At 38.6% G+C, this 15,740-nt stretch overlaps 2 protein-coding genes across 3 annotated transcripts in view; both read left to right on the forward strand.

Moving 5' to 3' along the window:
• Positions 1-343: 343 nt before the first annotated feature.
• Positions 344-5,018, forward strand: rsph3 (radial spoke head 3). Its single transcript, XM_044170023.1, has 8 exons — positions 344-566; positions 1,622-1,703; positions 1,807-1,948; positions 2,064-2,209; positions 2,704-2,907; positions 3,776-3,938; positions 4,141-4,227; positions 4,852-5,018. The coding sequence occupies exons 1-8, from the start codon at positions 457-459 to the stop codon at positions 4,929-4,931; spliced, it is 1,014 nt and encodes a 337-aa protein (XP_044025958.1). The 5' UTR covers positions 344-456; the 3' UTR covers positions 4,932-5,018.
• Positions 5,019-7,610: 2,592 nt separating this feature from the next.
• The window catches only part of ezrb (ezrin b), a 36,289-nt gene continuing 28,159 nt past the window's right edge, over positions 7,611-15,740 (forward strand). The window contains exons 1-2 of one of the 2 annotated variants that reach the window (XM_044170024.1): positions 7,611-7,761; positions 9,577-9,681. In XM_044170024.1, coding sequence (XP_044025959.1) covers positions 9,670-9,681 — 12 coding nt within the window. In that variant the 5' untranslated portion in view covers positions 7,611-7,761; positions 9,577-9,669. Of the gene's footprint in view, positions 7,774-9,576; positions 9,682-15,740 lie in introns of both variants that reach the window. The other variant, XM_044170025.1, reaches the window with a different exon arrangement.

Genomic DNA, 15,740 nt, shown 5'->3' on the forward strand with positions numbered 1-15,740 from the left:
ATAGTAGCCTAGTAGTCGGTAGTACAGCAGTTGTAGTAGTAATAGTACTAGTAATAGAAAGCAGTAGTAGTGGTGGTGGTAGGTAGGTAGTAGTAGCAATAGTAGCCTAGTAGTCAGCAGTACAGTACTTGTAGTAGTAATAGTACTAGTAGTAGCAATGGTAGTAGTGAAAGCTGTGCAGTGGCAGTATTAATAGTAGTAGCACTACTAGTAGTAGAAATAGACGCAGAACTGAAAACACTAGTAGTTGCTGAAGTAACGGTTGTAGTAAAAATAAAGCTCATTTTATGGGCTGCTTTTAACGGAAGTGACGTAAAGGCCGTTATATTACACTTCCTGGAGACGGTTGCTACAACAGTTTGTTGCCTCCATTCCTCTTGGTTGTGTTAGTAGTAACGTTAGCTAACTGTTATTAGATAACTATCGTGTCTGATGGTTCCTGATAGTTTCTGAGAAATGGCTTTTGTTTCACACAGCCAGAGAGATCCAAACGGAAGTTACACCTTCTCAAGTCGCCCCAGACCTGTGGAGAACCGCTCCAAATACAGAGAGCCTCCGTCTGAACAGTACGTTTGTTATGTTTTCACGAAGTGCTAACGTTGCTTCAGTGTAACTAAATGATGGCCGATAGACCTACCATAGCTAACCTACATCACAATATTTACTCTGATAAACAACGTTGCAGACTTAGCTACACTTTAACTAACATAACCCATGCAAACCAGTGTAACGTACTCTACAGGCAGTGCGAATGAAAAGAAAATCTATATGGCTTCATTATCAGGAAAATTAAATATCTCAAATTATCCAGCTGATGAAATACTATGGACAGTGGTAGAAAGTAACTCAGTACATTCACTCAAGTACTATACTTTTAAGGTACTTGTGCCTTTCATGAGTACGTCCACTTGATGGTACCTTATACTTATTATATACTGTTACACAGTTCAGAGGCTAATATTGTACTCTTTACTCCACTACATTTATTTGACAGCTATAGTTATTATTTCATAGTTATTATATTATTTATTTATTATAGTTACTAGATACTTATTGATAACGTTTTTACATACAAAGCACATAATCAGTTTATAAAATATGATGCATTGCTATAGATTTATACTACCCATGAGTATGTAACGCTAAATCAGTTGAAATGGGCTTTCCCCCTTAACCAGCTACAACATTAAAATGCTACTTACACATTAATGCATCGATAACATATTGTATATAATAATGTAACACAAAAAAGGGCCTTTGCGCAATGAGCACTTCTACTTTTGATACTTTTAGAAAAGTTTTGCTCATAACACTTTTTTTCTTTTACTTTTATTTAGATACAATTTTGAATGCAGGACTTTTACTTGTAATTGAGCATGTTTACAGTGTGCTATCACTACTTTTACGTAAGTAAATATTCCCAGTACTTCCTCCATCACTGTGTTACCAGACAGAAAGAAAATGCCTGAAAAAATATATGCCAATTAAATGCCACTTTATTCAACTGTCAAACACCAGCACAGCATGGATTAGCATATCACCTTTGAGGCTAACAAGGGTCAAGGTCAGCTACTAATCAGCTGACTGCATGACTGCACTGTGTTTTTCCTTGACAATGTAGGACACAGAGTAATTATGGAAACATTATGTATGATCGTCGTGTTGTCAGAGGAAACACTTACGCCCAACACATCATACCAACTGTAAGTATAAAACATCTGTTTTACTATGCTTGATCCCTGGTAGGTTTCCCTTTCTTTCTGCCACTTTATCTTAAAAATGTGTATCATCATCCACCTTTGACAGATGGCTCAGCCAGACCCTCTTGAAACACAAAGACAACAGGAGATCAGGAGGAGAGCCATTGCTCGTAAACGAGCCAGGGAGCAGTTGAGATCCAGGACTCCCGAGGCCCTGCAGGGCAGAAAACACATTGATGTACAAACAGGTAAGGCATGCGTCTTGACAGCTCACATCTGTACTATATTCAGTTCATCACGAATTTGTCAAATGTGTTGCTGGAAACCAAAGCTGCTTTGTAATACTCTGACTTTTTTTTTCAGAGCTTTATCTTGAAGAATTGAGTGATGTTATAGTGGCTACAGATATTGAGTGCCAGACTGATGCTTTCTTGGACAAACCAGCAACACCACTCTTCATACCTGCCAAATCTGGCAAAGATGTTGAAACACAGATAGAGGAGGGAGAGGTAGGTAATCTGGCCACACTTTCTACGCTTAATAACCTCAGCATAGTTCTAATAAAACTTATTAGACCTGTTTTAGACATTATTTAAAGGGGAAACTCCATCGATTTTACACATAAAGGCCAGTTTATAATTATATAATGTCTTCTGTTGCTCTGGAGGAGCTACTACTACTACTAACCCAAGTAACGCCATCATGTCATCCAGGTTATCTCAGCTTTGGCTTAGAGACTATAGATTTACAGAATAATAAACCCTGTGTTACAAACTTGGGCTGAGGAGGGAGATTCTACAAAAAGATTTCATAGGTTGCATCATGAGTCCCCCAACTTTATGGAAGTGCAATACAAAATTGCTGGATATCCCTTTAAAATTATTATTGTCATGTAGGATGTTAATGAGAAGAAACTTGTACAATGTTTGTAGGTTTGATAATGTTAAACCTAATGTTTTAAAATGCACAATGTAACACCACTTACTACTAGTATCCTCTGCAGTTGTTTGACTTTGACAGGGAGGTGCAGCCAGTGTTGGAGGTCCTGGTGGGTAAGACAATAGAACAGTCTCTGGAGGAGGTGATGGAGGAGGAGGAGCTGGCCTGCCTGAGGGCCCAGCAGAGGGCCTTCGAAGAGCTCCGAAATAACGAGCTGGCAGAGGTGCAGCGGCTTCAGGAGCAGGAGAGACGCCACAGTGAGGAGAAGGTATGCAAATTATAGAAAATCCCTTTTAAATCTCTAAAATAAGAATAAGTCTATCCCAAAGCTGGAAAATCAGGGAAAACCAGTGATGCCATGAAGTCATTAGTCCTGAACATGCAGCTGTGATTGGGCTAAACACTCAACATTCAGGTCTTGAAAACCTAGACTAACCTACATGATTTCACAAGAGAGATTTCTGTATTCATGCGTTCTCTCTGTGCTCTTCTCACTAGTGCGGGGCTGTGTTGGAAAAAGTTTATATCATGTGCACCAATCCAGTTGATAGGGTGTTTGCTTATGTTGCCAGGGAGATACCTTCAAATCTGATGAAACCATAACCTCACAGTCCCGATGAAGCAGATTAGCTACTTTTTTGAGCATGAAACTTTTATTGATTTATAACTACGTGTGCTTATCACTGGCCTTTTTAGGAATAATCTGGTAATGTTATCTATGAAATTATTATAATCCTGTCCCTATCTGTGTTGCTAAGTGCTCATTGCTGTGGCGTTTTTGCACTGCATTTCCTAGAGACCACTTGTCAATCAAACAGTGTGTCCACCACTATGGCACCTTTTATTTTTCTTCTTTTTTTTCTTTCGGACTTGAGTTTCGGTAGGTTGTGGTCTCTTCTTTGTCTGGTCAGAAATGGATGGCTATCACTGCCCCGACAAACTACACAGATCTTCTTCTAATTATTTCAAGCAAACACGCGGTTTCCACCGTCCCAAAAAAGCATCTAGTTCTGTGCGCTAAAGGATTATTTCTGTGAATCACTATTATATCAAATCGACAGACTTGATCATTCACATTCAGAACCAGAGTTTGTGTTTGTGCTTGTTTAAAAAAAAAAAGTTTCTTCTGACCTCAGGAGCGTAGAATTGCCCAGCAGAAGGAGGTGCTGAAGAAAGAAAGAGAGACTGCAGAGAAGATTGCTGCCCGGGCGTACACCCAGCAGTACTTGGCTGACCTCCTGCCGGCAGTCTTTACCTCCCTGAGAAGCCACGGATACTTTTATGACCCCGTGGAGAAAGGTCAGCCTTCCTTTGCTGCATTGCTCTCCAGCATCAACTTCCACTCAAACTCAGTTTTCTCCTTTCTGACACATGAGGGCATCACTGCACTCCATTTCATAGAATCTGTAATGTGATCTGTGACTAGTAAGAGATGAGCTCATTGATACTCTGTGCTTGAAGATTTTTAACCTTTTATCATATTTGTGGTTCTGATTTACAGATATTGAGACTGATTTCTTCCCATGGCTGATGGCTGAGGTTAACAACAGTTTGGATAAGAGATACACAGCAAGAGAGCTGCTGGACAGTAAGGGAATACAATATAATTTCAGTTGTTAAGAAGACATTCCTCTGCTTAAGCTGAGCAATGCTCTAATTTGCAAACCTGCTTTCTCTAATGCTCCATTGTTTGTTTAGCATTTTTTCTTCAGGTTTGATTTTATAACAAAGTAAATCCTACGCAGCAACCAGAAGACATCTCACTAGCCATAAACACCATCATTCAGCACCAGTATTTGTTTAATTTCTATCACTTCAGTGTACACTACTAGCACACAATTGTATACAACCTGTAAGCCGTGATCTGTCACAGAATAATACACATTTCTTGATCAAAAAGGAGCAGTAGGAAGAAAAATCCTATATCCTATTTTTCTGCCTCCATAACAGAAATCCTAGACATACTAGGCTAAAAATCAAACATTACATGTATAAACATAACCTTCCTCTAAATTGTTGGTGGAAGGTCAACGTGTTCTAGAGGCTGATGTTATTATCCCTGACCAAGTCCTCACCCAGGGGTCATCAGGTCATAGACATTGTTGGAGTGCCGCCTAGTGGTTCTTTTTAAACATTACAGAGGTCATTAGTGTCAAACATATTGTGCACAGAGCCGTGACTGAAACGTCTTCATGCTGTCTCTCTCTTTCAGCTATCATCCATGAAGTCGCCCAGAAGAGACTGGAGGGCTTTAGAGAGCCGGAGACACATCCAGCCGAATCTGACATGTAGAGAGATTCAGTGGTGATCATTCACTAAGAAAGGCCGAGGCCATGACTGGATTCTCAAAAATAAAGTGTTTTTTCACTGACTAAACTACCACGAGCTGTCTCTTTGGGAACATAATACTCGTTTATGTGTGTTATTTTAAAAAAAAGAACATGTAGTTCAGGGTGAATCTCTGCAAAGACATTGATACATTACTAATACCAGTTCAATAAGAAGTATTCTGTGATCACAAGTCATTTGTTTCAATCTTAAAATCAGTATTATGATTCTAATGATTACTAGTTAATTAGTAAAATTGTGGAAAATTCAAATGCAGCTTTGCATTATCCTTCTTTGCACACTTTTGTGCTCATTTGTGTATATTATATATCAAGGATTTCAGTTTGAAAGATTATGTAGCTTTTCTATGAAAGTTGAAACCCTGGCATTTTATCATTTTGTCATCTTAAGGTTGTTACTGTATATCAGAGTGAATGAAGCATTATGAGATATTCCATTGAGCTTCAGGGTTCATTCTTGACCATAGAAATTAAAAAAAACAAAAATCTGAAGCTTTCATCCACATATTGTGGCCTTCATCAGCAGGTTGAGATTTTTTTCATCAGTGGGAGACTATTTAATGGCTAGTTTAGTCAGAGTATTGTAAAACCCACAATGCTCCAGTCATAACATCAGATGTGGCCATGTTAGAGGTCCTGAGCCATTCTTTCAAAAACAGAGTTACCTTTTATTTTCTTCGTCATTGCAAAACCAATAAAACTGGTGTGAAAAGACTTGGTTAGCAGCGCATGCAGGGATTTTCTGTAAATCTACAATCTCCCATTTCGCTGCCAATGAAAGCGCTGAAGTTTGTCAATATTTCCTGCTGCAGCTTTTGTAAAAAAGCATCCTTTTCTTATCATTTGCCTCATGTTTGTGATAACCGGTCAAAACAACATCCTTTTTTTCCGGTATTTGTCCATTTTCTCACTCATCAGAAGAAAGTTCCTGCCTGTTAACTGGGTTTTCAGATGGGGACAATTCAAAGTACCATCCTGTGACTATCTATTTGCATCTGGCATCACTCTGCAAACAGTTCATTCAGATGCCCTAAAAGGCAAATTCAAGAATGTTTTGCATTGCTCAGACAGACTCCCTATTTATTTATTAATGAAATAATTTAATTTTTCTCAGTACCCAAACAAAAACTTGCAGTTTGTTTGGTTTCAGAGTTCTGCGTAAATCCAAGATCCAACAATCCAACAACCACCTGGTGTACCTATCAAAGACATCTTTTCCGTTTTTATTTTCAAGAGGCTCAAAAACTCTTAGTTTAGTAAGGGGTTTAGCTATGATGATGATGATGGTGGTGTTGACAATGGTCATGATGTTGACGGATACAGCCGGTTAAGTAGTACAAAGTGGTAGGCAGGGATGTCACGTCACTCTATGGAGAGAAGTAGGTCTAACCTCCGATATATACGGCTCTATTTTAATCCCGCCATCTCATTGGTCAGCTCACCTATGACGCCTCGCCGCTCACTTGGCAGCACTTCCTTGGTTCACTGCAGGGCGGATGACGCGCACTTCCCCAGTGAACTACAGTGTGGCGAAAAAAAGTTTCTGCTGTGGTGCATCAGTGCTCAGGACAGGCGACACCTCCGTCTTTACACAGCTGATACACGAGGTTTAAATGTATGTAGTCATATAATTAACAGTTACTGCTCACATGATTGTATTCTCATTAATGTAGTTATCTCAGCTAAACTGACTTACACAAATAAAAGCCACGTTATTATTATTTTTTAGAAAATACTGAGCAGAATCTGTTAAATGTAAAGGTGTGATTCATAGACATAGAATATATATATGATATGATTTGATTTAGGAGGAAGGATATGGACATTATACCCCCCTCTATATTTGTGTTATTGTATTTGTACTCTGTGTGTTTAATGTCATGTCATGTCATAGTCTAAACTCCAAAATAACAAAGGACACATAATCTAATAATAAAGCAACAAATATATAAATAATGGGTTCAACCATTACAGCAACGCCTTATTCATTTTTAGCTATAGAAATAAATAAAAAATATATAAACATACAAATAATACCACAGCTAAAATGTTTTAGTTGGTAATACTACACATTTTTGAGCTTGGGCAAATATAAGCCAAGTATGATTATCAGTACGAGAGATTACATTTTACATAAGTAAGAAGAAGTAAGAAGTATATAACTGGGACATACTAATTATACTGTTGGTTTTGATCTTTCAAATTAGTAAATGGTAATGTCGAAACCACCAGTCAAATCATCCAGAGAGAGTCCACATGTATTACCAGAGATTAGCAATAGCTTTTATTGAGTTGGAGTAATAGCCATTGCACAGCATGTTGTCAGTACAGCTTCACATTTTAGGCTGCCATCTTGATCTCTTCGAGTTTGGGGTTTTATGGGGCCCTAAACCCATTTTATGGTGATGCAAGACGTTCAGTTTCCATGTCAACGACCCTCATAAACATAATTATCTGACTCTTCTGGATTCAGAACTACAAAATGCCCCAACTGCACGCGGGGAAACACCACCTTCAGTTAAAATACCCCTGAAACAATAATGAAACTGTCTTTGGTTTTGCGGGGAAGCCCGTCAGAGTCCCCTAGACGACCCTGGTTTGTGAACCAGTGCTCCAGCCTACCGGTGACAGCAGGAACAGGGTCGGCCTGGCGCCACAGTGGGATGGATGAGCGCCATATTGCGCCTGGGTGAACAGAGGGAGGGAAAATCTGCGGCTGCGAGCTTCGGACGACTGAACAATAATCATCTCATCTCCAGACCTCATCAGCTCCGGTAAGACTTTGAGTAAGTGGACAACCTGTCTGCTGTACTGGCTGAAGCCTGCAGCACAGCGAGCTCGAAGCTGCGCAAATACATACACTTTTCGCACTTTTTCCGCGCACTTTCTGCCGCTCTGCACAAAGGAGGCAAATCTCACAACAGGTGTCTGTGGGATTACAGTGAGGATGTGGCTGCCTGCAGCACAGACGAAGCTCCTGCACAAAGGGCAACATTATTAGCCTACAGCCTGAGTTTGAAGACCCTGAGCTTGAATCTTTTAACGTTTGTTTCATTATGAAATATTTGTCCTCTGTCTGTGCCTGTCGAAGAGGTGGAATTTCTCGTTCCCCTGTTGCTGTGGGTGTGTACCCGTTTCACATAGACGTAACCCTCCCGTGGAAATATACCCTGAAAATCATCACTTTTGTCACATTTTCTTACATCGTAACAATCTCAAAGGGTTATATGCGACTGGGGCAGTGGCCCTGACCATTGATGGTTATTTATAGTGTATTGCAACATTTTTTCTTTGCCTCTTAAAGCGACTTTATTAAGCGACACAGAGCAGTACTGGTGTAAATGGCTTCCATTAATCTGAACTGGGCGGTGGGTTTGTCAGCAACTGAAGGCGTCAAAATAAAAGGCTAAAACAAAGCAGGGTGGGGAATATAACTTTATCAGAGCTGGTGGGTGAGGCACGTTGAGTAGGAACCTGTCTGGATGATTCAACAGTGTCAAGGTAGAAGAGAAATACAGGACTTCCGATGTTAAATTTCAGAATAAAACTATTTAGAGTAACAACTGCCCAACTAGGATTGCCAAAATTATGAATTAATTTATTTATAGTTATACTCAGAATTACTGTGACCAAATCATTTTTTATTGATTTGTAGATTAATTGATTCGTTTATCAAAAGAAAATTAGTCGTAATATTTTTTTAAATTAATCAAGTAAGTCCTATATATCGAGCATGCATGCCACACATTTTCATATTTTAGCTTCTCAAGTGAGATTTTGCTGCTTTTCTCTGCTAAATATGATTGTAAATTGAGTATCTTTGGGTTTCGGACAAAACAAGTCATTTGAAGATGAGAATGTTTTGGCAGAGATTTTTCACTACATTCAGATGTTTTATAGACTAAATGAGTATTAAATTTATCAAAAATATATTTGACAGATTAATCAAAAATTCTCATTATTGTTAGTTGCAGCCCTAAAGTCATGTATCAAACAAACATGCCAAACCTCCTCTGGTTCCAGCTTCTGAAATATTAGGATTTGCTGCTTTTCTCTGTTTTACAATATCGCAGTGTTGTTCGGACACACCAAGCAATTTGAAGACGTCACTTTGGGCTCTGAGAATTTGTGATGGACGTTTGTCACTATTGTTGGACAGTATATAGACAAAATAATTAATTGATAAGATATTTGAGGGATTAATCAATACTTAGAATTGTTTCAGCCCTGTAGTTGGTTGGTTTTAGGTATATGACAAAAAATGTTTGTGGCAATGAATTTGTTAAGTTTACGTATACATTTGAAAATGTTTATTTTATTTCAGTTTAAGATGGTTTGGGTTAGTTAAAGGTTTTCTGTGGTTAAGATTGTAAAGAAAAACTAATTATAAGTGACCAGACTCGTGCTCTTACTTTGAAGTTCAGGTCACGTAGCTTCCGGCGTTGTGCTAGCTAGCTGCTGTTAGCTTGTTGGTTCTCGCGGTGATTCATCTTGATGACTGTCGCTGCAGGAGTGCCGAGCTGCACTCACCCGGGTTTAAGTAACGCCGAAGTGTCTGAAACTCGTTTCTCCTCTTTCTCTCTTTTCAGGAAGGCACAGTGAGAACTACATCCACACGGAACACAGGTCTCTTCTTTGGAAACACTTTTTATTGAACAGCTCCTCGCACAGAGCAAAGCAAAATGCCTAAAGCGGTAAGTCGCCCTTTGGTTTATTGATATTTTCAGTCACTGCTTGTTGTATTACTGCTTTGTAGGTTAGTCAAGTTTAACTGAAACATGACAGTTAACGTTAATGGAAGATTAAACACCCTGAATTCAGTAAACTTTCTCATCTTTACTTACATTGATCTAGCTAATTTATATTGAAAAGAGCTCAGGGTTTCGGCAAACTATTCAAATTGTGGTACAGTGAATGGTAGCAGACTGATGCTGGTGCTTTCTATTATTATATTTAGTGTAAAAATGAGGTAAGTGAGTGAACGCTTTGGCAGTCTTTGGTTCAACATTGGTTCGCTGAGGTCTGATAGGTGATAGTTTGTGTTTGGCAATAAGTAGTCTGACGTTTTTGTTGCTAATTTGGAGAAGAAACTGAATGGGAGTGACAGATTGCCAGTGTTAATGTTGATTTCCTCAACTTCCACATCACAACCAGAACAATACCATTTTTCACTGGACTGAATATGTAGTCATGTGATATCAATCAAATCAATCGCACTTTATTTTATATAGCACCTTTCAGACCAATCAAATGCAAATCGATGTGCTTTACAAGGGATTGACAACATTTAGGATATAAAAATTTCATAAGCTAAAAGCATTTCTCAGAGGTAGTCTGGTGCAAGGCCATGTAGTGCCCTGTAGGCCATGTAAGAATTTTAAAATCAATACAAAAACTAACAGGTAACCGGTGTAAAGACTTTAAAATAGGTGTAATGTGTGCTCTCCTTTTAGTCAGCACTCGTGTGGCAGAATTGTGAACTAATTGTAGATGACTTATTGTTTTCCTTGGCAGACCAGAAAGGAGAGCATTACAGTAGTCTAGCCTGCTAGTTATAAAAGCATGCATCAGTCTCTCTGTGTTGCTCAGAGAGAAATTGACTCACTTTGGAGATTTTCTTCAAATGAAAAAAATGCTGTTTTTGTGACACCCTGCACATGAGCCTTGAAACTGAAATCAGAGTCAAAAATCACTCCTAGGTTTCTAGCTTCTTGGGTTGAGTCCTAGTGTATTTAGTTTGGAGGCCAGTTTCTCCCTCTGAGCATTTGAACCAATGATCAGTGCCTCTGTGTTATCCTGGTTGAGCTGTAAGAAATTCTTTATATATAAAATACAGTTAAAAAGTGAGTCAATTGACCCGGTGTCATCAGGAGACATGGCCACATAAAGCTGAGTGTCATCAGCATAGCTGTGGAAAGAGATCCCGTGCCTCCTGCTGACACTGCCCAGGGGTAGCATGTACAAATTAAAAAGCAACCGTCCTAAAATTGATCCTTGTGGTACCCCACAGGTAACCTCATAGTGTTTGGAGGAGTGGTCATCTATAGATACAAAACATTTTCTTATGTAAAGATATGAGGTAAACCAGTTAAAAGCAATTCCAGACAGGCCAACATGCTCACTTAATCTATTTAAAAGAATCTGGTGGTCCACAGTATCAAAGGCAGCACTCAGGTCAAGAAGCACCAGAACTGAAGGCTTGTTGTTGTCAAGTTTTGTTCTGATATAGTTCACTCTTTTAGTAGGGCCGTCTCTGTGCTGTGATGTGTCCCAAAACCTGACTGAAACATTTCCAATGAGTTTAAAAAGGCTCTTAGCTGATTCAAAACTAGTTTGAGGGGAATGCCGCTCAAATCACATGCTCTTCTCATATCCGAAGGGTGTCCCATACGTTTCAGTGAACATCATCCAATTTGCTCCAAAGCTAGAAACAAATATTGTGAGACTTATATTCTAGAAATGGACATTCATTTTAAATGTGCTCACAGCGTGGGTGGACATAGTCACAGGATCTATATCTTTGAAACCATTCTCTGTAATCTCTGTAAATGTCTTGTTTATATCCTCAGGAGTTTGTGATGAATACAGGGTTCTCTCTTAGTCTTTTGAAGTTATTTTCAAGGCTGACATTTGGAGTTGCTCCCCACTTAATGTTGGGTTGCCATAGTCATCTTGGACTCTTGGTAAAAATGTGACTTACAGTATTTATGGTATCAATGACTTTTTATCATCAGAAAAGCTAAACAAAAGACATGATTTGATGAAGATGTCCTATATATTTGAAAAGGTTTTTGCCCTCAATTACTCTTGACTGGCATTGCCCCACCCCAGCTATTACATACTGTACATTCACACATGGCACATGCCCCTCCCTCAGCTCACTGTTTGGAAATTTCTAGTATAACAGCCTATGTGTGTTTTACAGTATCAAGGAAAATGTGTTAGACGTGGATATGAGTAAAACATATTTCTTTTTTTTAAACGCTAAATAAAACTTTTCTCCATCCTCTGTTCTTTATTTAGAAAGTAGAATAGAAAGTCCAGAAATGCCTAAAACATACAGTTACTAAAGTTTATTAAGTAACACGTGTAAAATGTGTAAAAATTGGAAAGAATATGGATAAAAAAAGTCAGAAATTTCTGCTAAAACACTGCCCATATCAGCATAGAGACAGGTTGCTGTTGAACAGAGCAGCGTATTGTGATGACAATGACTAAAGCCCCAGTCAGTGTCATAAAGTATGTTGTCGGTTTGTTTAGAAAGGTCTCATGGTTGTCATGAGCGTCGCCGTGGAAATGACATCATTACCGTCTGATAGCAGCCAGTTGCCACAAAACAGCCTTTTTGGACGATAATGTCGGACTGTTTTCTTTTCCATGATATCAAGAAACAAATACAAGCCTTGATTTGAATTTTTCCTCTGGTTTAATGACGTGGTGCTGTTCAGTACGTGGTGTCATGACTGACCCTTTGCAACATAGCATGAAAAATATCATTTGGACACTAAGTCTGTTTTTAATGAAGTTTTTCCTTTGATGTCTCCACCAGAAAGCTTCATATTCTCAAATTAATCCTGCAAATGTTGAGTCTCACTTTTAGAATTGGTGAGATATGTAAATAAGGGTTTGTATTTTGAGTTTTGTGAAAAGTGTGTAATTAGATTACTGGTTTGAAGAGTGTCAGTGGCTCAAGCCTGCAGCCAGACACATATTAAAAAAGGGGGAGGCAGGGAATGGGGGGATGACAGGAAACAACACCCAGAGCTACAGTCAGATAAGCCTTATCGTGTGTGTGTGTGTATGTGTGTGTGTGTATATATAGGACCTGTTTCATTTAGTGCTGTAACTAACGATTATTTTCATTCTCGATTAATATGCTGATTATTTTCTCGATTAATTCATTAATTGTTAAGTGTGACATGATAGTGAAAAAAATGACTGAAACAATTAATCGCCTATCAAAAGTTGCTAAATAGTTGTTAATTTTCAGTTGATCGATTAATTGAATAATTGCTGCAGCATATTGAAGCATGATACATAAGTAGAGATACTCAATACATAAATTTGAGTCTTCTAAAAATAGCTGTATTCATCTTGTTTCTGTGCAGAAAATTGCCAGAACCCCATCAGGAGTCTCAATTTGTTTGTACTTACAATATCATGGTAATGTTGGCACCAGGCAACTTCTGTTGCCAATACCTTCTAATGCCAGAGAGGCAAAAAGAAAATAATGAAACAGGGTTCCCACAATCATAGAAATGTGTATAATTTTAACTTAAAAAACTAAATTGTCATTAAACCTGTAGGAAACATCAAGTGTTAGATTTTGTTTATTTTTACTCATACAACATACAAGAGTAATTTAGGAAAACGCACTAAAAATTAGTATACTGTGTCTGCAAAGCAAGTGATGTGAGTCATGCATTTTTGGGTGTGAGATACCTATACTGTACATGATGTCCAACATTCTCACCCCATGTCTTGTCCCTCTTTCTCCTGACCTTTTCTGTCTTTCTTCACTGCTAACTCTTATCTAATACAATCTTGGTTATGGACAAGTTCAGGAATTTATTCGTAAAGTAACTTAAGTCCCTGAAAAGCAAAGATCAAATAGGATAAAAGTCCTAACTTGCCTTAAATTGGATGCTAACTGGCACAGAAACCTGCAGGCAGTTTGAATTTTTTCTGCTCAGATACTTGGCATAATATCAAACATTTCAACATTGCGTATATGGAAAAAGAGAAACTCGTTTTTTTATTACGGAGGACCAAGACACTCAGCGGCAGGATTTTGGTCCAGATTTGAGGAGTAGTGAAGGCTCCTGTATTGGTGCTTCTGTGACTCATGTTTCACTTATCTGAATGACACATTGTCAGAAGTAAACGATATTGCTCCTTGGCTCTCCCAGAATCCTGTTTCCTTGCGGTCACAGCCCAGTGACACAAACCATACCGGGCGTGGTCACGATCAACATGGATGGGTGTTTCCTTTTCATGTCCAGTCCTATTGTTTACTGTTTGTTCCTTTAAATAATTGATAACTCAATCATACCTGGAACGCCCTCAAGGCCTGATTCACAAATCCAAAAATGGTTACAAGTCCTTTAACGCTCATTCTTCAATTACGAGTTTTTAATGTTGACGGAGCCTGTGAAAATACACAAGATATGTCGCCTCCTAAAACCGTAATAAAAGACACATCGGGCCTGTTCTCTCCATCCTTGTTGTACTACGGCTTTAGACTCAAATAGTAGCAGTCGTTTATGGCTATATTACTCTCAGACCATTTCAGTGGAATCCCCATGGCAACTATTGTAAAGCCTTGCAAACTATGCTGAGGGTTAAATATTGAATGGTCCTCACTGAAGAATGCAGTGTAACCTATTCACAGTTTAACTACTGAGGTGATGACCACCTAATTTCTTTAACTTGACCCAGAGCAGCTCCTCAACCTCACCATTGAAAAGTCTGAAGGAAGAATAGGAGTAACATTTCATGATTTCATGGGACAGGGAAGGGCGGTATGTCCTTATACTTTAGGGGTTGGAACTAGTAAATATTTGACATTCTTGAGGAATGACTTGATTGATCAGTTTTCTGTCAAAGAAAAGGGTACTGTTATTATTACTGTTAGTCATTGACTAATTGTTGAACTGATTAATTGTCTCAGCTCTAACTATATTTGACGTCTCTAGGTGTTCTGTGGATCATCTCAGGGTGGTAGATCTGGGATATATTACAGAGCGATTATTTTTTACTGTGATCTACTTTTTCTAGATCTGAGAAGATTGATACCACTCTCACACTTGTAAGGTAAATATGTAGCTAGAGCCAGGAGACTGATAGCTTAGCTTCCATAAAGACTGGAAACAGGGGGAAACAACCTAGCTCCATCCAAAGGTAACTAGCACCTAAGCTAATTGGCTGCTGGCTGTAGCTACATACAGTAATTACTGTACAGATGTGAAAGTGGTATCTTCTCATCTAACTCTTGGCAAGAAAGTGAATAAGCGTGTTTCCCAAAACGTCAAACTATTCCTTTTTTAAATGTTTTTTTAATGTAACAAGGTATTTCAAAGTAAGAAATCCTGCACACTGTTGATCATGTTTACATACTTCATTACGTCAGTGTTTTGGTCCTCAGTACTGTAATCTACTTTTTCTACTGCATCGCCTGCGTTACCATAGAGCTTGTGTTAGTTGTTGTTGTTTTTTGGTTACCAAAGCTTTGTAACTTCCACCAAGAGTGTGAAAATGTGTATATGCTCTGTGTTATTATAGCAAGTTAGATTTGACAAATCAATTTTCCTGTAGCTACAAGTAGTGAGTAGTTATTACTGTAATGACTTGTGAAGCAGGGCTTTATAAGGTTAATATGAACGCCTGTACTTTCCTCTGACTAAAGTTGCTTATTGTGGAACTCTGGGTCCTTGCCCGGTATATTTTTAGCGTATGTGTCATGTTTTCTTTACCGCTCTGAATGGCCTCAGTTTATTGTGAGTTACCGTTGGAGGACTTACTTTGAGATCAGATATCACTCACTCAGTGGTTTCTGTTGGCTTGTCAGCTACACACATTCACATATTCCATTCTCCATTGGTTAGGGTGTGTTTTTCTAGGTGCTCCATCTGTAACTGCTGTAAATAAAGACTGTGATGTTGAGAGAAGCATCCCAAATCTGTCAGAGCTGCTGCTACCAAATGATAGAATCACTTTTAAACAAAGGATATCTCAAAATATATCTTATTAAAGT

Source organism: Siniperca chuatsi, linkage group LG16, assembly GCF_020085105.1.
Source record: "Siniperca chuatsi isolate FFG_IHB_CAS linkage group LG16, ASM2008510v1, whole genome shotgun sequence".
Taxonomy (NCBI): domain Eukaryota; kingdom Metazoa; phylum Chordata; class Actinopteri; order Centrarchiformes; family Sinipercidae; genus Siniperca; species Siniperca chuatsi.